This window comes from Acomys minous (assembly GCF_964271855.1).
Source record: "Acomys minous genome assembly, chromosome: 11".
In the NCBI taxonomy this organism is placed as follows: domain Eukaryota; kingdom Metazoa; phylum Chordata; class Mammalia; order Rodentia; family Muridae; genus Acomys; species Acomys minous.
Window position 1 is genome coordinate 69447039 of NC_140492.1, and position 24608 is coordinate 69471646.

The following is a 24608-nucleotide window of genomic DNA, read 5'->3' on the forward strand; positions in this document are numbered from 1 at the left end:
GTCTAAGCCATGCTCTCTCTTGTCTTCCTTCTTGGTTTCAGCTACAGAGAGGGCCACACCCACCACACTCAGGGAAGGCCTTTTTACGGGTGTCCTCGTCTATCTAGCTGTCGGTTGGATGGACACGGTTGTCTCACCGCTTAGTCTGCACTCCAGCCTTGTGAGGCACACCCTTCCTCTTCATGAGCTTCTCCATGGCGTTGGGGTGGATTATTGGACGGACAGGGTGTCGTTTGTAGGTCCCAGGGTACTTCTTTTCCACTGCTTGCTCTCGCCTGTGGGACAGAAAAAAAAAAAAAGACAGAACAAAACACTCCTTGGGTTTGGTAGCCAGAAGGCAGGATGAAGGCAGGATGGAAGATAGTGACTGTGGAACTAGAAAACACCTTCCTACTCTCCTGCTTACAGAAGAGAAAAAGACAGGACCTAATCAGGGGGCTAACCCGAGCGCTAGGTGAAGCATCCTCCACCTAACAGGTGCGCACTGGGGCGATGGCTCAGTGGTTAAGAGCGCTTGCTGTTCTTCCAGAGGACCTGAGTTTGATTCCTGGCGCCCTTGTCAGGTAGTTCACAGCGGTCTGTGACTGCAGACTCAGTGGGGGCCTAGAACTAAACAGAGTTCCCGAGAGAGGAAACACAAGTGGGTGAGAAGCGTGTTTAATGTCCTGGGACATTAGGGAAATGCAAATAAAAAACGCTTTGAGATGTCATCTTACCTTCTTAATTAGAACAGTTGAGATTAAAAACAACAGGCAAACAACACCCCAAAACTAATGATGAGTGTGGGGAGGGATTGATATGGGTGTGAGGAGGGAGAACCCTGATTTGGTGCTGGTGGGGTGCAGCCAGCTGCAGGCACTATGGACATCGGTGTGGAGGCTCCTCAGGAAGCTAGAACCAGATCAAGCGCACGGTTGAGCTCCGCTTCTCCTGCTCACACACAAGAAGCACGGCGCATCCTACCACAGACAAACCCGCTTGTCCCTGCTCACGGCTGTGTTAGTCACAACAACCAGGAAGCGGAAACGGCCTGGATAGCCAGGAATCGATGAAGGAAAAGGTGATACATTTACACAGTGGAATACTGTTCAAATACTTAAAAAGAAAACCAAAAGATGGGGCTGGAGAGAAGGCTGAGCAGTTTAAGTGGCTGCTCTACAGATCTGGGTTCCATTCCCAGCACCCACTCCCATGAATCTGACACCCTCTTCTGTCCTTTATGGGCACTGTATGCGCATGCTGCACAGACACTATGTTATACATATAATTTTTGGCTACAATTTTTTAAAAAAAGAAAACAAAATAGAAAGATTTCAAAAAGAAGAAGAACTATAGAATTGGCAGGTAAGTGGCTGGACCTGGAAACAATCATTCTGAGTGAGGTAACCAGCCTTTCACTTGCAGATATTAGCTCTGAATTTTCCGATAGGTACGGTTCATTTGGAATATCCGTAGCGGTCAGGGCCATACTAAGGGGTGCAGCACGGTGGTGGTGGTGGTGGTGGCTTAAAGGGGAAGGAGATATAAAACAGTGGTTGAAAAGCTCAAAGAGGAGGAATGTAACAGGAAGGGTTAAGTTGGCGTGGGGATGGGAGAGCAGGCTAGAAGAGGGGAAATGGAAAGGAATAAACAACTCTAGAAACTTTTCAAAACAATTAAATGGAAACCTACTTACTATTGTAGAAGCTTACACACACACACACACACACACACACACACACACAGAGAGAGAGACAGAGAGAGAGAGAGAGAGAGAGAGAGAGAGAGAGAGAGAGAGAGAGAAGTTACCCTGTAGAGGCTTACCAATGCCCTTACTAGACATCACAGGGTGACCAATAAAATGCGTAGTGCCAGGAATGGTTTACTTCTTTTGTAGTTTTTGGCTCCATTGAGCTTCCATAGATCCCAAATGTAACAGGCTACTGCCAGAGCTCTTGGTTACCCTCTAGAAGTTGACAATAAGCCCCCATGGCTGAAGCTCTCGCACTTGTTACAGAGCATGGGCTGGTGAGTACTGACCTGGAAGCTTCCTGTCTACTGGCTAGCTTTCGCAGTGCTGGAAGGTGCCACACACGCCACTGGAGGAGGAGAGTGGTTATCAGTCTGCCCTGCTGGGAACCCCGAGGCCTACAGTAATGACCATCCTAGCAAGGCGTACTCACTGGTGCAACATGGCGCACACAGCACAGGAGTAACAACCAGTCTCTCATTTGGAGCTAAGTCCCACTCCATTACACGAAGCCCATATCTGGCATCAATGTCACGCCAAGCATCTCCGGCTCGATAGGACACAGGCCCTAGGTGAGAACTTCCTACCGCTCTGCTAAATGGACATAGTATTAAGTCGATGCCTAACGTCGTCTCTTTATACCTGTAGATTTATGCCTCTCTCTGTCCTCATCTGGGAGGTGGCGATGAATACAGTGACCAGCAGCTGGCCGAGGTGCAGCGACATAAGAGGCTGCTGTGGAATGCTCAGCCCTAAATGGAACACAGATGCTTTCCCCTATCCTCCCAGAGGCTCAGAGGCCATGGAGGAAGCAGGGGCAGAAAGACTGTAGGAGCCAGAGGTGGTAAACAAATACAAGAAAACAGTGTCCTTTGGGGACAAAGGGACAGTTGCACACATGAGTTTAAAGTGGGTAGGACAGCATGCACAAGCTCAAACCAAATCCTACTAAGGAAAGGGAGGCATGACGCGAAGGCCCTAGCCTAGGCCAGGAGCTGCTGGGGATCGGTGGCTGCTCAGAGATGGGGAGTTGGTTTTCTTCAGTATTGGCCATAAGGGGGCATGAGCTTGGATGGGCAGGGAAGTGGGGCGGGTCTGGGAGGAGATGGTCAGAACTCAGCTCGTTCTGTAAAGTTCCCAAATAGCTAACTTGAAAAATGCCTCAAGTAGAAGAGAGGTCCCATTCGTATTCATAGTGTGAAAATTGTAAGCAAAATATATACAATAAGTTATTTTTTAGAGAGAGAGAGAGAGAGAGAGAGAGAGAGAGAGAGAGAGAGAGAGAGAGAGAGAGAGGTGGCCAGTGCGGAGTATTTTCATTGCCTACAAGTTCTGAACCACACTTACCAGACACCAGCTTGTTGTATCTGAAGGCTGTCATTGAACAAGCGGAAGGGACTGAGTCTAAGTTACCTCAACTCTGTTCTGTTCTCACCTCAAACTCATGCACGACCTTTCTCTTCCCTAACACGATCAAGCCCAGAAGCTTTGCTACCATCAGGGATCCCTTTGCATGGTGCTTTACTTTCCAAAGGTCAGTGAGTCTCTGAGTGTCCATGCTAAGTTCTTCTGGAAAGGAAGCCCCTCTGAATCACATGGCAGAGTTAAGTGGTCGCGCATCAGCCCTGCAGCAACGCTAACAAGCTCGACCACCCTACCCTGGCAGGGACTTGGGGACAGCGAGTGCTTAAGGAGAGCTGACTGAATAACGAACATGTCTGCATGTTCACTGCAGTGGCACCGTGCGTGCGAGAGCAGCTTGTCCCGCTGACTGACAAGAGTGGCGAGCAGACCGGCACGGGGCTCAGTGGCGAGCATGGGGCTCAGTACGTACTTGAGGAGCTCCTTCTCCCGCATTTCCAGCTGCAGCATGATGGCGCTGAGCTCCATGTACAGATTGTTAGCCCGTTCAAGCTTTCTCTCATAGTGCTCTCGAATATCCAGGGCGTGCCTGTCAATGAAAACACAGGGTGAGCAGAGACGGCACGGGTCAGCTCTGATGAGACATGCGCAGCGGCTGACTTCAAAGCACTAGCTCCGGGAGCCTCTGTTGGTTTTTTGTTTTTTGTGACAGGGTTTCTCTGTGTAGCCTTGGCTGTCCTAGACAGCTTTGTAGACCAGGCTGGTCTCGAACTCACAGAGATCTACCTGCCTCTGCCTCCCGAGTGCTGGGATTAAAGGTGTGGGCCACCGTGCCCTGCTCAAATTTTTCTTAACACAAGGAGTCAGACAAGGAGGAGTGGGAGAGGGGAGTCTGAGCTGTGTGTTTTATCCCAAGCCTACCCACCCCACCCCACCCCACCCCACCCCCTGCCACACGGAGAGCCGGGCAGGCCACAGATAGAGCAAGAACACACTGTATGTATATTTTATGGTCTTCATACAACACATTCACAGGTGAATGGAGAGAGTGTAAAGTTAACACCAAGATCACATTCTTATCCACGGCACAGGCTTGTCTGCCTAGTGTGGTCTCAGTGCTCCCCCTCAGATCCAAATGTAAACCTTCACCCGTAGGGTGACGGTGCTGGAGGAGGTGGCATGGAGGTAGTGGAGGCAGCCCTTGTGTTTCTCCATGGGTGAGGACACATGCCGTGCCATGAGGTGATAGCGGGTCTTCACCAGATACTGACTTTGCTCCACTTCTAGAATCATGTGCAGTGCATGGCTTCCATTTATAAACTACTAAATCAAAGGCATTTTTTTATATAGAGGCCTAACTGCCCAATACAGTGGTTGTCTGGAGGCGGGGAAGTGGAGTTTATAACTCCCTGCCCTCCAACGCACCGAGAACAGCGGACGTGCCCTACAAATCTCTGTTGCAAAGGGTCATAAGGGAGGGAAACAGAGGAGAGGGTCAAAGGAAGAAAGCATGTGTGTGTGGGTGTACACATACCACACTGTGCGTGTGGAGGTCCGAGGCTCAGCCTTAAGTGTTCTTCCTCACCCAGCGCAGTGCTGGCCAGGGGCTCTGTTTACCTCTGCACTGCACGCCCCAGGCTGGCTATCCACCAGCTTCTGCGGAGTCTCCTGCCACTGCCTCCTCTCTCGTCCCGGGAGCTCATGGGTCAGAGAGCTGCCACAGGAAGCCAGGCTTTCTATGGGCTCTGGGAATTTAAACTCGGGTGTTCATACTCCTGTGGCAAGACCTTCACTCTCTGAGCTATCTCTCTAACCATGGGGTTACTTTTTATTGTTCAAATGTTAATGATTTTAAAAAAAGAACTGATAGCAAGTTGCCCATATGTACCAAGTGGTACTTTGATAGATGTGTTTGTTGTATAGTGTTCAGGAGCTGGACAGGTGGTTCAGCAGCCAAATGCACGCACGCACTGATCTTCTAGAGGACCGGAGTTCAATTTCCGGCATCCATTTAAGGTGCCCACAACCAGTTGTAACTCCAGCTCCAGGGGATCTGATGCCCTTGGCCTCTATGGGCATCTGCACCCATGGGCTCATACTCGTACATAGACACACAATTATAATTTAAAATAAGAAATGAACGAAAAGATCAGAGTAAGCAATGGCAATTTCCTCCAACAATGATCGTTTCTTTATGTTGGAAACATTTCAAATCCTTTCTTCTAGCTTCTTTAATTAAGAAAAGGGGGGGGGGGAGAAGCCCCAAAGTTAGGGTGGTGGCTCAGGCCTACAATCCTTGTACCCTGAGATTTTTAGGCCAGCATGATCTGTCTGATCTACATACTAAGATCCAAGCCACCAATGACCTTGACTCAAGCAAGCAAGCCACTCCCAGCAGGAGAGCAGGGGAGCTGAGCAATCCAGTAAGCTATGCTACCGTCATCACTCTAGTGTGCAGGAGAAATGGAGAATTTCTTTCTTCTGCCTAATTATAACAGCATCAGTTAGTAGGCATTTCCCGCCCCATCCCTCTGCACGCCCTCCCAGCCTAGAGTAAACACCATCCTATTCTCTGTTTCTCTGAAACCAGCCTTTCCAGACTCCCCCGTAGAGTTAACTCAGAGCAACAATGGAAAGATGCAGAAGGGGCGGTTCAACAGTGTTCGGTTCCTGCTCTTTTCGCAACACGGACAGGTGGGGCGAGGAGAGGAGCGGGGCGGGACGGGGCGAGGATAGGGGCGGGGCGATGATAGGGGCGGGGTCATCTGACCTGAGCTCCTCCCTGCGCCGGCGAATCAGTTCTTCATCTAATCGGTGTATACAGGTCCCTTCACTTTTGATTTTCTCAAAGTGTTTTTTCACTTCTTCTCTCCATTCAGCCTGAGTGAGGAAAGTTTAATTTTGTTAACGCTGTCGTTTCCTTCCCAGATGTGTCCATGGGATCACATACAAGCCTCTGTCCCTCTGTGTGCTTCCCCCAAACTTCCAACAAGAATGTCTTCAGGTTAAGTGCTCAGGAAGCACTGCCGAATCAACAAGACATCTCCCCCCCACCCCCAAGGCTGTAACTGCAAGCCCCACCCACTGTCCTGAACACAGTGCTGTCCTTTTTCAGTTTCCCCAAGCAATGGCCACTAGAAACAGCATAGGGCACAGTGAGCATCCCTTCTTGGACAGAAGTGCTCAGCTGAAGTCAAGGGAGTATGTGTGGAGGCAGAAAGAAAGCCTTGAGGACTGAGGTTCACACGACTGGGAGTTATCTTCACATCCACCGTCTCATGGGCTTTGCTTAGTACAAAAGTCTGAGAGGAGATCTGGAAATCCCAGAGAAAGAGCACAGCACAACAGGGATGTGGACTGAAGGAGAAAGGGCAAGGAGGGAGGAGGGAGCAGGAAGGGGGAGGAGGGGGAGGAGGGAGGAGGATAATTCAGGATTACTGTTGACTGAAGCTCCTTCCATTTCACGGTCAGTGAACTCTCTTAACATTCACTTTGGCTTAAGATGAGGTGAAGTGGTTTTTTTTTTAATTTTTAATACAGGGTTGCTCTGTGTAGCCCTGGCTATCCTGGAACTCACTCTGTAGACCAGGCTGGCCTCCAACTCACAGAGACCTGCTTGCCTCTGCCTCCTGAGTGCTGGGATTACAGGCGTGTGCACTACCTCTTGGCTGAGTTGAGAAGCTTATTTTTGTTGTTGTTTATCTTAAATTCACTTAAAAAGAATCAAGAAAGGGGCTGAATTTCACATTTTGGGTCAGCAACAGGACAACCAGGCAGTGGGGTGAAGAATTTTAGGGAGAATGCCAGGCAGTGGTGGTACACCCCTTTATTCCCAGCAGAGGCAGAAGCAGGCAGATCTCTGTGAATTTGAGGCCGGCCTGGCCTACAGAGCAAGTTGTAGGACAGCCAGGGCTGCACAGAGAAACCCTGTCTCAGAACTGCCCCTCCCTGCCAAAAAAAGAGTGGCTATGAAATCACACATCTGCCATGAGCTCACAGACCAAGAGAGGCACTGCACCCTCCATGTGACACGATTTCCTAGTCAACTTCAGAAGCTGACAGACCTCTGCTGGGTCAATAGGTCATTTCAATAAAATGTCATTTAGCTGTTTTCATGAGACTAATGTGTGGACTACCTTCACGAGAGCCTACCAAGGCAACTTCTGGCACTCTGGATATAAAAGGAGTGTCTCTAATAGTGCATATTGCCCCGGGGACTGCTCCCTCACCTTGGACACACACTGATAGGGGGCCCTCTGGGTCATGTGCAGTTCAGCTTTTGGTTGCTGCTTTCTACAGCGCCATACCATTTCCACTCCCACCATCTGCCAGGCCCTGATTTCTCACATCACCACCAACACTTGTCTTTAATGTTCCTTATAACGGCATCCCATTTTTCAGTATCCATCCAAAGGAATTGAAATCAGGACCTTGAAAAGAGATCAGTATCCCAGCTTACTGCCCTAGTCACAGCAGCACTCCTGACTGACAGTGTGACTATGAAGGGAACAACGGGGAACAATCGATGCTGAGGGCATCTCATCAGCAGGTGAGGGGAAGCAAGGTCACAGATACAAGACTGCTACAAAAAGAGCAAAACCATGTGCGTGTGGAACACCCAGTTATTCCCTGAGGAGCAGAGTAATGGCAAAATAAAATCAGTGTTCATCTATTTTATCTTGAGAGTCTATCAGAGAAAACATCGAGAGATGGTAACAATCCAATTTAGGCTGAGCAGTTTTAGATTCCTGGCAAGGGCATTAGAAACAAACAGGCGGGGGCATGGTGGTGCACACCTGTAATCGGCGTGCACTTGGGAGGCAGAGGCAGGAGGATCACTGTGAGTTTGAGGCCAGCCTGGTCTACAAAGTGAGTCTAGGATAGCCAAGGCTACACAGAAAAACCTTGTCCCAAAAAACAAAAACAAAAACAAATAAAAAACAAAACAAAACAAAAACAACAACAACAAGAAAGCAAAAATAAAAGAAAGAAAGAAAGAAAGAAAGTGTACAGGTCACCTGTGTTTCTCTTTTCCATTTGACCTTCACCAGGAACCCTTAAGTATTATTTAGGTGGGTAGGTGGGGGTCACACAGCATTGAGATATAGTCAGGATAGGGTTTAGAATCAAGGAATACAGCCTTCCTAGGGCACCACTAGCCAGTTCATAAATACTCCATTATCATTAGCCGGAAGTGGTCTCAGTTTCAGACCTGGAAACATATTAGTTTACAAACAGTTGAAAAATTATTGCAACTAGCAAAGATAGTAGACTGGAGGCTATTTAGGGAGAAATGAGGTGTTGAGAGAAAAACAGAGGAATTAGCGGACAGAGCAGACTGCTATGTGCTGACAGTCTGTGCTCTCATGGTCTGAAATCCCGGGGGTGGGGGGGTGGAGGGTGGGGTGGAGTCAGGAGGGCCTCTGTGTTTAGTGTGGCCTGCCCTTTACCATGAAGGACACAGAGAAAGAGCATCTGCTACGAAGCAGGACTCATGTCCTTCCCTGTCCCGGATAGGCAGGGCTTCTCCTGGGCTTTCTAGCCTCAGAACTGCGGGGAGTCAGTTTCTGTCTTTGACAAACTACCCATGGATAGTAATTTAACCTGGCAGCCCATGTTAAAGCAGATGTCCAACCCACTTCCCCGCCCTTTCCCCCCAACCTCATCTTTCCTCTCCTGGCTCCAGAGGAACTCGGTCAGGTCAGCACTCACTTGGTTTTGATTATTGACTCAACAGTGAAAGTGGGTTGGCACATGGGGGTCCTGACGTGCTTTGCATATGAGAGGTTTTTCAGAAAAGTTAACACTGGCTTGAGAGCATTGAAGTAAAACCTTACAAATTAATTTGACATTTTCCAAATACATATTGTTAAATTGACTGTCTCAGGGGCTTTTAACACAAAGTTGTGATAATATATAATTTCCCAGAAAAGGGAGCAAAGTTGTTTGCAACCATATCCTACATGTGAAAGATTTCCTCATTCTTGTTTCACAAAAGGATCACATCTTGTGTGTGTGCGTGTGCATGCGTGTGTGTGTGTGTGTGTTCACGCATGTGCAATGGGCAGAGGCCCATGGAAAGCAGAAGAGGGCATCGGATTCCCTGGAGCTAGAGTAGTTGGGAGCCACCTGATATATGTGCTGGGACCCGAACTCAGATCCTCTGAAATGCTCTCGCTGATGAGCCGTCATCTCTCCAGCCCCAGCATTTCAGCTTTTAAATTAAGGTCTTAAATTGGCTTTGAGTTAATTTCTGTGCAGAATGAGTGTAGTGAGAATTTTGTAAAAAAATTCTTTTAAATATGGAAATGAGGATAAGAGGCTGCTCTGGCAGGGTGTGGCTTTGCCAGCTGCAGATAATTTCTAGGAATGTGTGACCTTCGGGATCCAGGGAGCTTTTCAGATGATATACAAACGCTAGAGCCCTAAGAGGTGGGGTCGCTGCTGTTGGCTGGTTGGTTGCTGTTTGTCAAGTAGTCGGGCACAAAGAAACAAGATGGAGAAATTAAATGTCCTGACTGTGAAGATCAAATCTGCCCCAAGGAACCCAACACCCCTAACCAGCAGGAAGTAGTCTAACAGGACGACACTCTTTCTCCTTTCTCCTTCTTGGAAGGGTGGGAGAGAGTGAGGGACCCGCAGCCTGTCAGCCCAGTTACAGGTGAGAGATGGTGGGTCCAACTTTACTCTTCTGCAGACAGAGGTCCAGCTATGCCCGCACGGTTTATTGACTAAGAGTTCCTGCCCTACCTCCAGCGTATGTTCTTAAAGATTTTGTCAAAAACTTAGGTGGCTGGAGCTGTAGTTTATTTCGGATCCTAGTCTACTGGTCTGTAATGTCTGTTTCTGGGCAGTGCCAGCAGGCTCATCACTGTGGCCCTGTGGTGTACGGCAGCACCTCTGGCAGCATTCTTTCTCTGCTTAGGACTTTGCTATGCATGCTCCTTTGTGATTCCATGTGAACGACATTAGAATTTTGACGGGAATTGCATTGGATCTGTAGGTTAGTTCTGTAAGTATGACTTTATCCGTCCTGCCAAACCAGGGGTCTTCTTTAAATTCCATTTTCATTCTTTTTTTTTTTTTTTTTTTTTTTTTTGGTTTTTTCGAGACAGGGTTTCTTTGTGTGGCCTTGGCTATTCTGGACTCACTTTGTAGTCCAGGCTGGAAGCTTTCGTTGCATACTTGCTGAGCCATCTCACCAGCCCCTCTCTAGAGCGCCTGCCGTGGAAGCATGCTGAACTTTGTCAATGTCTTTTATGCATCTATAGAAGTGACTGTGCGATTTCTGATGGTTACAGGATCTATTTATATGGTCCTGTGGTTAAGAACGCTTGTTCTGGAATCATGAGACCTGTGATTCGGATTACAGAACCCCTGGAACAAACCAGATGTTCCCATAAATGCCAGTAACGCCAGCTCTGAGGTGTCTTCTTATTTTCATTTGCTCTCTCTTTCTGAGGAGGGTGAGATGGAACCTCAAAGCAGTTTAATTTCCTTGGTGGCTGAGGCTGTCGAGCACTGTTTCCAAGTATGTATTTGGTATTTGCAGTTCCTTCGGGAAGTGTTGATTAACTTGGTTATCTCGTTACTGACTATTTTGCTGGTTACTTTTCATAGTGATTGGCTTTTCTGGATATTAATGCCCTGTCTGATGCGGAGATAATGTCTCTTCACTTTGGTGACTGTTGGCTTGGCTCTGCGGAAGCTGTTGAGTCTCGTGCACTCTAGGGTCACTTCCTGTGCTATTGCGATCATTTTCAGAAAGTCTTTGCCTATTCTTGTATGTTCAAGTATTTTCCTTACACTTTTTTATCCCTAGTGCTCTTAAGGTTTCTGGTTTAACACGAAGGCTCTTTGATCCACTTTTGTGAAGGGTGTCTGTATGAGAGACAGATGCATTTTTATTTTCTACACATGGACCTCCGGTTTCCTCAGCACCATTTCCTGAAGAGGTTGTCTTTGTTCCAATGTAAGCATTTTTGAGAATCAGGTGTCCGGGCTGTCTGTTCTGTTCTGTGTTTGCTTTGGTCTTGTGCAGCGCCATGCTGTTTCTGTTTAAAGGCTCTGCAGCATTCAGAACGGGCATTAGGGTACTTCCAGCATTACTCCCCAGGCTCAGGATCACTTTGGATTTTCTGTTTTTGCACTTCCTTACAGTTTTTAGGACTTTTTTTTTTTCTAGTTCTGTAGACAGTGTAATTGGTATTTTGATGGGGAGTGACTTGAATTTGTGGCTCACTTTGAGGAATCTATTTGTCTTAGTTAGGTTTTCTATTTGCTGCAATGAGACATGATGACCAAAAGCGATCAGGGAGGTTAAGGACTTATTTGGCTTACACTTCCACACTGTAGTTCATCACTGAAGGAAGCCGGGACAGGAACTCAAACAGGAACCTGGAGGCCGGAACTGATGCATAAGTCATGGAGGGGTGCTGTTTACTTACTGGTTTGCTATGTGTGGCTGGCTCAGCCTGCTTTCTCATAGAACCCAGAACCACCAGCCCAGGGGGTTGAACCACCCACAATGGGCTGGCCCCTCCCACATCCGTCACTTATCAAGACAATGCCCTACAGCTAGATTATGGAGGCATTTTCTCAATTGAGGTTCAGATAACTCTTGTGTCAGGTTGACACGAAACTGGCCAGCAGGCTAGCCGACTTTATGAGATTGATTTTGCCAATCGTTGAGTGTCAGAGATCTTTACCACCACCTGCTGTCTTCAGTCCTTCCCTTCTGTGCCTTCCCTGAGTGGCTTTTACCCGCCTGCTCAGGCTCTCCTCACTGCGATGAGACCTTCCTTTCTGTGGTCGTCCTCAGCAGGCTGATCTCTGATGCACAGAAAGGCTGTGAACTCTGGTACGTGGATTTCATAGTCTGTGATTTGCTGAGAACGTGTGCTAGGTCTAAGAGGTTTCTGGGGAAGGCTTTGGTGTCTTTTAAGAACAGGGTCCTGTTGTCTTCAAGTAAATCCCTTGATTTCTTCCTTTCCTCCTGCCCAGTCTTCTTCTCAGCAGATGCTGTCCCTAGAAGATCATTACCCACTGGGGACGGGGTCTTCACTGTAGGGTAAATGACTAACAATGGCTCTCAAATTTTTATGTATCAGAACCTCATTATTGTCTTATATATTATTGAAGACCCCACAAGATGTTTGTTTGTGTGGGCAATATGTACTGACACTAGGCTAGGCATAAAAATTCGGAGTTATATACCGAGCATATACGAGAACACTCTGCTTGCCATCAGGGTTATTATCCCACATGATATGGTTTCTACAACGCTCCACGTATACTCCCGAGAGAACAAGATTAAAAACAGTAAGCAACAACTTAACATTATTATGGCGATAGTTTCCTTCTCATGGACGCCCTGACAGAGTCTCAGGCTTCCCTGGAAGTCCCTTCTGCACTCTGAGGGCTGAGGACACTTTCCCAAGTCTCACTTGGAGAAGAAAATCACATTTTTTCCAGTAACACTTTTTTTTCCTTCTGATTCTTATCTGTAAAGTGTGTGGCTATGTATTGTTCCTACAGGTTGGCATAATCTTTGCGTGTGTTCCAGTGGTTTTAGCCACCAAGCATCACTGATCTCAGGAGCATTTTGTCTGGCACAACTGCATGCTGCCCTCATTAACCAGTGACTTCCCTGTCGCCTCTCTCTCCAGACCCGAAATCATCATTCTACTTTTAATTTCTTTTTCCCTTTTAAAAAAAGTCTTCTTTCATGTATTACATCCCAACTGCAGTTTCTCCTCTCTCCACACCCCTCAGTCACCCCACTTCCTCTCCCCTCCCCCCAGATCCATTCCTCCTGCCTTCAGAAAACAGCCGGCCTCCCGGGGATGTCAGACAAGAATGTCACAATAAGTGACAATGAGACCAGGCACATACCAAGGCAGGAGGAGGCAACCCAGTAGGAGGGAAAGGGTCCCAAAAGTAGGCAAGAGAGTCAGAGACAGCCCCACTCCCCCTGTTAGGAGTCCCCCAAGAATGTCAAGTTAACACAACCACAGTGTATATGCAGAGGACCTAGGTCAGACACACACAGGCTCCCTGACTGTGGCCTCAGCCTCTGTGAGCCCCTGTGAGCCCTGCTTAGTTGATTCTGTGGGCTGTGTTCTTGCGGTGTCTTTGACCCCTTCGGCTCCTACAATCCTTCCCCCCTTCTTCCATGGGATTCCCTGAGCTCCACCTAATTTTTGGCTGTGAGTCTCTGCATCTACTCCTATTTTAACTTTATTTTTTGCATTTAATTTAGCCTATTTTTAGTCAATAAATTTATGTAATAAAATGTCTCTTCTGAGAATAAATCTTTGAAACAACATCGGAAGCCACTGCAGAGATAAAATTCAAGTCACAAAATTCATTTTAGAAATGCAATAACATTAAATGAAAAAGAGATGTACATCTAATATGAAATTTAGTGCTAATCATTAATTCTAAGCTAGGTGCAGGACTGCATTTCCAGCGACTTAGATGCTAAGGCAGGAAGGATCCAACATTCACAATCTAACTGTGCTGCAGAGCGAGTTCTAGGCCAGCCTGGGCAACTTAGCAAGACCTAGGATGAAACAAACACAAATGGCAAAAGTCTGAGGTAGAGTTCAGGGGTAGAGTGACTGGCAAGCATTTAAGAGGTCCTAGGCTTAATCCCTAGCACTGCTAACAATACTGACGATGCTGAGAATTCTGTACACAAAAAGGTGGAATTTAGGGCCATCATATCCCTTTGTTACTATGCCTTGTGTCCTCTCCTGTGTTTGGTTAGGGACAGGGAACTTGTCCTCATCACCTACCACTCCACATCCATAGTAATAGTGGTCAGAGCACCATCTTTATGACACCAATGGCATTACCACCCAGTAGCTATGACCCTCCCCTTCCCTGGCTCTTTACCCTTCCCACCCTCTCCTTCCCTGGCTCCTCGCCCTTCCAACCCATTCCACCATCAGTCTCTAGAGTCTGGTCTGGTGGCCTGTGACTTGCTTCAGCTGATGTGGCACTATGACAGGCATGCTGCCTGATCTGGGTCATGCTTTCTTGATCCACTAGTCACCACGAAAACAGACAGGAGTAGGGATGCTCAAGCTACCCTGTGAAAGAATCAGTGGCCACGTGGAGGACAGAGGACCTCCAGCTTCTAACCAGATGTCGGCACACCTGCTGAGGTCTACCTTTCCACTCACCTGGGGCCTGATGACAGACCTCGGCAAACTCAGATGGCCTACAGAACGGTGGGCTAAACGCTTACTTTCTTACATGTAAGTTGTAGAAGATTTCAGTAGAGCGAAGGCTAACAGATGCGTTAGCCCTCATTCTGCTGTGGCTCCATCTGGTCCTCAAGGTCCCACTTTCTAGTTTTCTGCTTTTGAGCATCAAAGCAAGCAAGGCCTTCGTGAAGAGCAGCGGGGGTGTGATGCCGCCTTTGCACCCTCTCTTTCTCCTCCTCCTTAGACAGCGCCGCCAGGACTCACTGACTGTCACATCTGACAACCATCACAATCACTGTTTCACAACAAATAGGGCCACGTGACTGCTGCGTGGTGACAGTGTTCCTTGGCTGTCTATTCGGTCACACGAGCTGGGCATGTGCTGGCTTACCTGAGACTTGAAGTAAGTTTCTTGTGGGGTGGCGAGCACATCCGCAGATGCAATATCTAGATGCATGAGCGTCTGCCGGAAGGAAGGCCGGTTGCGAGGCTTACTCTGCCTGAGAGAAAGACATCGTGTGCATCTCAGAGGCTCTGTCGGGGGGTTGGGGAGGGGGCTGAGGCTTTATTCTGCTTTATGAAACACATTTTATTTTAAGTATTACTATATCCCAGACAGTTTAAATGCACTGGAGTGCAAAGGGAAAAATGCAACTAGGACAAAAACCTAAGATAACATGGAAACTTAGGTCTGTGACCTACTAGGAACAGTGGAGCAATCCAAGCCATCAGCTGTTAAGGTAGAGAACACTCTCAAGACATCACACCAAAGCCCCTACTCAAATTGTGACCAGCAACTCCACGAGCAGGGCCTGGCTCTACTTTACAGGGGAGACACACCCTGATTTCACAGGTAACAAAAAATCAGAGGCAGGATTTGAATCCAAGATTCTAAAATTTCACCACAGCATGGCTCCTCCCAAACACCTTACAGAGATGCCTCTGCTCTGTTAGAGAGATTTTAATGGCTTTTAAGGCAGAAAGTAAGAGATGATAATGGAGGAAATGCGTCTGTTACCATGTCTGCTTCATAAGGATTTTGAATCCATCCGGGCAGGTGGAAGGAACTGGAAGATGCAAGCTGTTGCTTCCAACACCCCAAATGATGGCCGAGGAGTCCACATCCTTGTAGGGGATCTCCCCTGTCAGCAGCTCCCAAAGCACCACTCCAAAAGACCTGCAGCAGGCCAGGACATAAAAGGCGGTTCAGAGGGGAAGACTCGCGCTTTAGCTCTTTAATTAAAGGCCAGCTAGAGGGTGGATGCTGCAATTTCAGTACTCGGAGGGTCATGAATTCAAGGACAGCCTGGGCACGTAGCAGGTTTCAGACCGCCCTGAGCCATACGGTGGCACCTACATCATCAATAACACGTAGATACTCATTAATTCATTTTACTCAGAGTGAGAGTGAGGCAATGCATTTATTAAAGCCTTCTACACTCAACTGTCATTCAAATGTCCAGCTTCCCAGAATGCTTAGCATATTCATGGAAATGCCTCAGAACTGACAATGGGTCAAACCTTAGATAGCATGAAACCAGAATCAACTGGAAGTGAATAACATCAAAGACTATTCTAGGAAGGTAAAGTGCAGAGGGCAGGTATCAGGCAGAGGTAGGCAGCGGTGTGCAAGATGGTTAGGACGCGCGCGCGACTGACCATATGTCCACTTTTTCGGAGACAGGCTCATTCCGGATCACCTCGGGCGCCATCCACGCAACTGTGCCAGCAAAGGACATCTTGGTGCTCTTATCACTGAGCTCCTTAGATGTACCAAAATCTGAAATTTTGACTGCATCTGTGTGAGTCACTAAAACACTTTAGGAAGAAGTAGAAACAACAAACAGATCATTAGTGCTAACGGGAACTGTGTGCAGCGACTGGTGCTTTAGTCGCTGTCCTCTACCCTGCAGAGTTCGGCTCACAACTCCCACGGCTGCCCTTGGGCATCACACAGACACTGCACCTGCCAGGCAGCCCAGCCTCCACCACCTGCGAATTGTGACATCTGTCAAGTCACTGCTCTGCTAGGCTCATTTTCCCTATACACACCCCGAAAGGGGCCATGGCGTTAGGTGTGCGCCATGTTCAAGGGTGAAGAGCAGTGCCGAGTCCTCTCCATGCCAAAGATGAGCACCAATGGCCAAAGTTCAAGCAGCTTCCATACAAGGCGTGCTCTGCTTCTGATGAGAGCCACTTACAAAGGGTCCTGGAATAAACTGCTTTTGCTGGTCTTAAAGGTGTATACAAACCACAGTGCCAGTAGCTACCCACACCCCACACTTGCTCCACCTGAAGCAACTTATTCAACATGTTAGATTGTTAATGATTAGGGTGCTGGGCCCTAAACAGTATAGGGGCCGCTTTCTTTTCTTTCTTTCTTTCTTTTTTGGTTTTTTTGAGATAGGGTTTTTCTGTGTAGCCTTGGCTGTCCTGGACTCGCTTTATAGACCAGGCTGACCTCAAACTCACAGAGATCCGCTTGCCTTGGCCTCCCAAGTGCTGGGATTAAAGGCGTGCGCCACCACGCCCGACACCCATCAGGGCCTATTTCCTATAGCCATTGTGAACCCTGCATCTGCCTATCTCTTCCTGTGTTATGCTCTCAGAAGCTCAAAGCTAAATTTACAGTCTACCTCTCATAACTACAGAGCCAGTGGCATGAGCCCTGTGAACACGTCTCCCTCCCCCTGCTGGGGACTGAATCAATCATGCCAAGCTGTATTTCCAACCGCCTCTGTCTCTCGTTCAGCCATTTTCATCTGCTGTATTATAAACATTTCTGAAAGTCAGTTCAATTAAAAAAAAGGTAGGAAAACAGCTGGGCAGTGGTGGTGCACACCTTTAATCCAAGCACTCGAGAGGCAGAGGCAGGCGGATCTCTGAGTTCGAGGTCAGCCTGGTCTACAGAGTGAGTTCCAGGACAGCCAGGGCTACACAGAGAAACCCTGTCTTGAAAAAAAAAAACAAAAACCACCTCCCCTCCCTCCAAAACAAAACCAAACCAAACCATAGGAAAATGAGCCAAGGTTTCAAGTGGAGAATAACTGGCATTAATTATTTGATGTGAGGTGCGGATACCTCAGATAATAAAAAGCTTGGGCACAGTTGTTCAATTCAAAAGCCACAGAGAGGGAGAGCGTGGGCTGAGTACTCGGGCCACCCCCGACGGTAAGTGATGAGCTCACTTCCGTTCTGAGATCTGTAAAGGGTTACTGCTGTGACTGGAGTCAGAAGGCGGGTCTGGAACCCTCAGCTATGGCTGATAAAAACAAAATCGGCGAACAACGAGCTCTCACACTCACTTGGGTGACTTGAGGTCACGGTGGATGATTTTATGGAGATGGAGATAGTTCATCCCACTTGCAATTCCCGTGGACCAGTCCACGAGCAGCCGTGGCGTGATCTTCCTGCCGGCTCTCAGGACCTCATACAGCTGTCCGTGGGCACAGTACTCCATGATGATGCAGTAACACGGGGCCTGAGTGCACACACCCCTTCGAGGGAAACGTATGTAAGCACGTGAGTACACACGAATGTACATGCATGCATATTGGTATCTCAAGCGTGTTTAATAAGGGCCCACTCCTTATCCCTATGATATAAAAATTCATATCTTTATCATTATTCTTAAATAAGTACAGTATCTTTTTGGTCTGCCCATTTCTCTGGCAAGCATACAGGCAATTTCTGTTTTATTCTTAAGTCTAGACAGCAACAGACTGCGCTAAACTGGCAGTCTTATGTGATACAACTCTGCTCCATTCTTTTATAATCATTAAAGTAAATTTAAATATCTTCCTTTTTTAACATAAACAGATTTCATATGTAATGTGCAGAGGATTAAAATAAAGCATTTCTACTTTCATGATTGCTTATTAAATTTTAAATTATTTAAATTTAAAATAATTAGATTGAGGACAAAAATAAACAAATAAATTAGAAAATGGAGTTGGGTGTGGTGGGGCACACCTTTAATCCAAGTTCTTGTCGGGTAGGGGGGGTGGGGGGGCAGAGGCAGGTGGATCTTTGTGAGTTTGAAGCCAGTCTGGTCTACAGAGTAAGTCCAGGACAGCCAATGCTACACAGAGAAAAACTACCAAAAGAAAGAAGGAAAGAAGGAAAGAAAGAAAGAAGGAAAGAAAATGGGTCAGTTTTCTATCTTCCATATAGAATAAAGATAACATTAGATCATATTACACATGTTCACAGGTGATAATTCCATTAATTCCTGTATCTCCCATCAAACTTGTCTTGATTATTCAAGTCCCAAAGGATCTTTCTTCTCTAAGTCGTCATGAGTTTCGCATGCAGGTTTTCTCTGCTCACACTGACTGTAGGCTCTGCTCTCTTTTCTATCAGGCCCGAGGGGCCAAGTCAGTCCTTGCTATGCCTAACTTCACTGCAGCTTTCACAGCTGTCAGGCCCTCACAATTACACTGGGAGAGACATGGGTGTGTGTGTGGGGGTAGGGGTACTATCAGGAAAGAAGCTATTATTTTTCAATATTGTTTTCTTTCATGTGCCCGAAATCATCACAGGATGGACTTGCCCTCTTTCGTGTTTATTGGGAACACTCAGGGTGAAAGTAATGAATTTTACCATAACTAACACATTCAATCTGTACGTGACAGCGCCCGAGCTCAAGCCAGTGAAGCTTCAAAGCCCAGGCCCTGCTCGTCGTACCGTATTATACTCTGTGTTCTGAGTTTCTGCATAAACAATTATATCGGGGATTCCTGTGTGAACACCATTAGCTCACTAAGCTGGAAGTGATGTTAACTTTACATCCTAGTTCTGGCTTCCAGATGGATCCGTTTGGTAAGTATGCTCAGAGCCCCCTCAGACTCTGCAGGGAAGTTACAGAGCACCAGGGACAGGACAGACAGAGCCTTCAGCTGGTTTCCTGTTCATGTCCTGTGTCTCAGGCTGCTGAAGAGGTGGATGGATTTAGGGTGCAGCACGAGGTGCTGACCTGTACTAGCAGCAGGCTGTGTATCCGTTTTCGCTTTGCCTGCCCTGAGGGCTTAGCAACCCCAGCCTCCATGCAGAAAAGCCATTCTGGAGCTGCAGGACTCCATACTGAGTGCTAAAATCCCCTGCTGAGCGTATGCATCCATGGGCACCCAGCCTAAACAAGCTCCAGGAAACACAACGTTTTTTGGTCCCAGAATGGAACGGTGTCACACACTTCACCTTTACCCAGGATGGAAATCCCACGACACAACCGCAGCAGCCATCCTCACATCTTTCCCCCATCAGCCCACACACCCCTTCTGGTTCTGTCTACATACTACATATGATACTGGACACACACGTGCATCTGCTTACACGCACGAAGAAGTATTATAGGCTAGGGTCTGTCTATGGCAGAGAACAGTCAGTTTTTTCCTTATCAAGCTCCACGAAGATATCAATGACTCTTTTATCATTTTTCTAGGATGCTGAGAATTCTTGATTTTTAATGGAAAAAATTTAAAAAGTTTTTTTTGGGGGGTAAAGCTCAGTGAAGCACAAGCGAACAGGTACAAAAAGATAATTTGTCGCTGCTTGGAAACCCCACAAGCAATAATGTGATACGCATAAGAATGCAAGGGTACAAATACTTGCGCAGACTCGGCATCCACTCAAGGTCGCACAAGCAGAAATGGCCTAACAGACACGTGTGACCTTTTCTTCTTATGTTGACAAATGAGAAGCCATTGTTCCAGCTGTCCTCTGCTGTGACAAGGCTTCTGGGCAGCTAGGAATAACAGCTTTGTCATCACTTCTAATCGTTACTGTCTCTTCTCTTGGGACTGAGTTCTATTAGAGACAGGCAAGTTGGGGTTTCTTAAAAGAAAAAAAAAGTAGAAAAAATGACTATTGTATTCTTATCTTGTGTACTTTCTTTTCTTTTTGTGTGTAGTTCTTTCTTTTTTTAAAAAGATTTATTTATTATATATACAGTATTTTGTCTGCATGTACACCTGCCTGTGAGAGGAGGGCACCAGATCTCATTGTAGATGGTTGTGAGCCACCCTTATGGTTGCTGGGAATTGAACTCAGGACCTCTTGAAGAGCGGTCAGCGCTCTTAACCTCTGAGCCATCTCTCCAGCCATGCTGTGTGTAATTCTTACTAACTTCAAAGGGACCTGTAAGGACAGGAAATGTGCTAAAACTCCATCCATGCCTTCCAGATAGTCTTGAATGTGATTCACTGACCAAAGTGACACATGGCACAATGGCTGTAACCCTGACACTGCACAGTGTCCCTAGCGTGAAGGGTCCTGGGCTCACTGTGTAGAGGGCGAGCTGAATCCACCTGCTCAGCCTAAAGAGTTGGGGCCCAGCACAACCCCTCAAACCCAACGCTGCTGGGAGATGCGGCATAGAGGACTGGCAGGGCAGGGTGGGGGAAATGGTAGGAAGGAAAAAGACACAAGTCTCCTCTCAGGATAAAGTGCCACCTTCCATTACCCAGGCATGCTCCTGGGATGCACTCTCACCAGTGACACACAGCTTACTGCATTCCAGAAAGCCCATGGGCACACAACAAGTCGGTCCTAGTGGCCCGAGTTTCAAAGTTCTCGCCCGTGCTTCCGTGAGGGAAAGCAAGGTGAGTAGAAAGCAGTCACTTCAGTGAAGGAAAATGGGAGAGAGAAGATGCTCTCTATTTGTCTGTCTGCTGAAAATTATCCTCCTGTTAACCTGAAGTTCACTGGCTCTGGAAAAATTCTAGTTAGCCTCTTTAGCGTTTCATTTTCATCAGGGCAGTCGATGACAGTGATGACAGTGGCTGTCCTCTGCACAAAGCCACTTCCCTCAGCCCCAGCACCCCAGCTGTGTGCTCCTCTCCCCACACAGTTCCCTTGCTGTAAGGGCTCTCACAGGGGAATCAAAATCCCACTAAAAACAACAACAACAAAACAAAAACAAAAACAAACAAACAAAAAAACCACACACACACAAAAAAACCCTGTGCCCGGAAATCAACTCTCTTGCTTTCTTGGGGATGTGAGAACAATTGAGACGTGGCAGTCACATGGCAGTCACCCTTTGTGACAGCGGCAGACAGAGGAAAGCCTTCGGGGATGCTGGGGAAAGTTGCTTCTCAGTTACGGAAGGAGAATTTGTAAGTTTTTCCAAGTTTGCTGAAACCTCATCGGTTTTACCCTGTGATCTCTCGGGAGTTTAAAATATCAAAGATCATTTCCCATCTTTTGTTCCACTTGGGCCACAGTTCTTGTTCTTCATTATTCCTCTTCTAAGGCCAATGCCTGCCGCCTGTCCACGCTTGTGGGATGGAGGGCATAGAGACAGACAAGGGAGGGAGCTCCAGGGAGAGGCTCGGGTGGAAGTGAACGCAGCCGACCTAGGCGCTTCTGGCATTAGTGCTGCAGTGCACTGCTGTACAGTGGTGGGCACAGCCACCTTCCAATTCTAGTGATTTTCACACATCCACCTTTGACTGGCCTCGTCTACTAGGACCCCATGTGGGGCCACACACACAATTGTAGGGGTCAGAAAATTTGGCAATGGTAACAGTTTTCTGAATGTGCAATGAGTAAAATGAGTTAAAAAATCAATGAATCTAAGGACACCCCAATGCCACTGCAGCCCTGGTTCCTTCACTCTGCCTGCTGTCAGTCACACAGCACTAACACACACTGTAAAACCACAGCTCAGACTAGAGGCTAGGTATTACAGAGTGCACGGTTTTTTTGTTGTTGTTGTTGTTTTTTGTTTTTGTCTTGTTTTTTTGAGACAGGGTTTCTCTGTGTGGTCTTGGCTGGCCTGGAACTCAAGAGGTCTGCCTGCTTCTGCCTCCCCAGGTACTGAGATCACAGGCGTGTGTCACTGTGCCCAGATGCAGCTTTGTTTTTTAAAAAGATTTATTTATTTACTATGTATACAGATCTCTGCCTGCATGTATGCCTGCCTGACAGAAGAGGGCACCAAATCACATTATAGATGGTTATGAGCCACCATATGGTTGCTGGGAATTGAACTCAGGACCTCTGGAAGAACAGTCAGTGCTCTTAACTTCTGAGCCGCCTCTCTAGGCCATGAATGCAGTTTTTACTGTACAGTTTTCTCTTCCTACAGAAAGATAATAATTTGATTATGGAACACAAATGCCTTTAGCATTTTTTTCTCATCATTCTTCAGCATGTAAATGCAAAATGCCTTTGGATTGTACTATGTTAGAATGCTTGTGCATGTGTGTGTGTGTGTGTGTGTGTGTGTGTGTGTGTGTGTGTGTGTGTGTCTGTGTGTGTGTGCACAGCTTGCTGACCTATGGATCATATAGGGAGGGCAGAGGTTGACATTAGGGTATCCTTCTTAACTACCTCCCCTTATTTCTTGAGACGATGTCTTTCACTGAAGCCAGTAATTGCTGTTTTGTCTAGAGTGGCTTGTCTGTGACCACCAGGGATGCGTCTCTGCTCTCTTAGTGCTGGGGTTTCAGGCAAACCCTCTCACATCTAGATAGGACTTGCACTCAGGACTTTATGCTTTGTAACAAGTGCTTTCTTTACTTACTGGCCATCTCCCCAGGCCTAAAATGCTTGTTTCTAAAATTACTTTTGGGGTTGCTGACTTGAGATTCATAAACAGCTACTAAGTTAGTGTCCCCTTGTGACAAGGACAGAACTTCCAGTGATTTCTGAGACAGCCTTGAACAGGCCTCTGTCATTTAGTACTATGCATTTGTGTGAGTGGTGTTCTCAGCATGGAAAGCTAGGAAACCGAAGTATTGGGCAACTCTGAGGAGTGGCAGAGCTGTTCTAGATGCTGCAGCACTAGCTATCCAGCCAAGACAATTCTTCCTGTGAAAGCAAAGCAACAGACCCATCTTGTGAGTGTGTGAGGTTCCTTAGCGTTTCATAAGTGGTTAGACTACATGCACCCTGGGGAACTGTTAAAACGAATTTCTCTGTGACTCAATATTAGTAAATGCTTGTCTTATATCAGCAATAAAGGGCGGTGAACAGAAAGAGTTGAAGAAAACTGGCTTGCCGCACATCCTTGAACACAGCTGCCTCGTGGAGCCAATGTAGCACCAATGACCCTCTACAGCCATGCTTGTCATTTCTGGGAAAGGGGAGAAGCAGAACATGAGGCTCTAGAGCAGAGGTGCCTGTCTTTATAAAGTTACTATTTAAGAAGGATGCTAATAGAAACTGATAAATACAAGTCATCCAGGGAGGACTGCTTCCACCACTTCAGATGCCAGAATTGTCTTAACCGAATCTCAGGATGTTGCTTTGGATTACTGAGAAGTGACCTTTGGCATCTTAGTGATGAGGTTGATCTATGGTGTCAGACAGGGTCTTCTTTCCTCCCTCTCTGCCCCATGTGCATCCTGTGAAGATAGTGCATGCCCTTGCAAGATGAACTCATAGATTAAAAGAGCTTGAAGGCCTGACTCAGGCTTAACAGTCCTGTAGTTCCCTAGTACTGTGCTGAGTGTCAAGGGTTTGTGAGATATCTTCCAAAGCAGAAACTTAGGTGTACATAATGGAGGAAGAAAGTAGCTCTATTTCTCTAAACCAGTCCCAAACAAAACCATCAACTGGCTAACCAACTAACCAACCAACCAACCAATTAAGCAAACATCCCAGCAAAGCAAGTGCTGACATAACCAACCAACCAACCAACCAACCAACCAACCAACCAACCAACCAACTAAGCAACCAACCAGCTAAGCAACCAACCAACTAAACAACCAACAAACCAACCAATCAACCAACCAACCAACCAAGCAAACATCCCAGCAAAGCAAGTGCCGACCTACTTGAAGGCGATGATGTTCGGGTGCTTCAGTTTCCTCAGATGCTTGATGTCTGTCTCATTTTGTTCCCTCACCTTCTTGATGGCCACCTCCTCTGCCCGGAATTTGCCCAGGAAGACAGCTCCTTGTGCTCCACTGCCCAACCATTGCAGCTCTGAGATTTCCTCAAAGGGCACTTCCCAAGTATCTAGGCACATGAGTGAGAAACAAGCTCTGAGTTCTTGGCTGTGATGCTATTCTGGTCTTAAAAAGCATATTTGCCCATGACCTCTGGATGGGGAGACCTAGTGGCACTCAGAGGAAGGATAGCAGGTTACCAAGAAGATACTTGATACCCTATGAGCATATACATGGGCAAGAGGTCCCCCCAGTCACAGTGATAGGGGAAGGGAGTAAGGGGAAAATGGAACGGAGGGAGGAATGGGAAGATACAAGGGATGGGATAACAATTGAGATGTAATATGAATAAATCAATAAAATATATTTTTAAAAAAGCAGATGAAATCCCTGACCACTGCACGCATC

General features: G+C 47.1%; 1 protein-coding gene across 3 annotated transcripts in view; it reads right to left on the reverse strand.

The window, feature by feature from the left end:
• Positions 1–24608, reverse strand: part of MAP3K13 (mitogen-activated protein kinase kinase kinase 13) — a 162623-nt gene that overhangs the window by 16351 nt on the left and 121664 nt on the right. For all 3 annotated transcript variants that reach the window (XM_084801743.1, XM_084801742.1, XM_084801744.1), the window contains 8 exons: positions 24087–24270; positions 17610–17801; positions 15964–16122; positions 15323–15481; positions 14696–14804; positions 5862–5971; positions 3564–3680; positions 138–275 (listed from right to left, as the gene is read on the reverse strand). In XM_084801743.1, the coding sequence (XP_084657869.1) occupies positions 138–275; positions 3564–3680; positions 5862–5971; positions 14696–14804; positions 15323–15481; positions 15964–16122; positions 17610–17801; positions 24087–24270 (1168 nt within the window). The remainder of the gene's footprint in view (positions 1–137; positions 276–3563; positions 3681–5861; positions 5972–14695; positions 14805–15322; positions 15482–15963; positions 16123–17609; positions 17802–24086; positions 24271–24608) is intronic.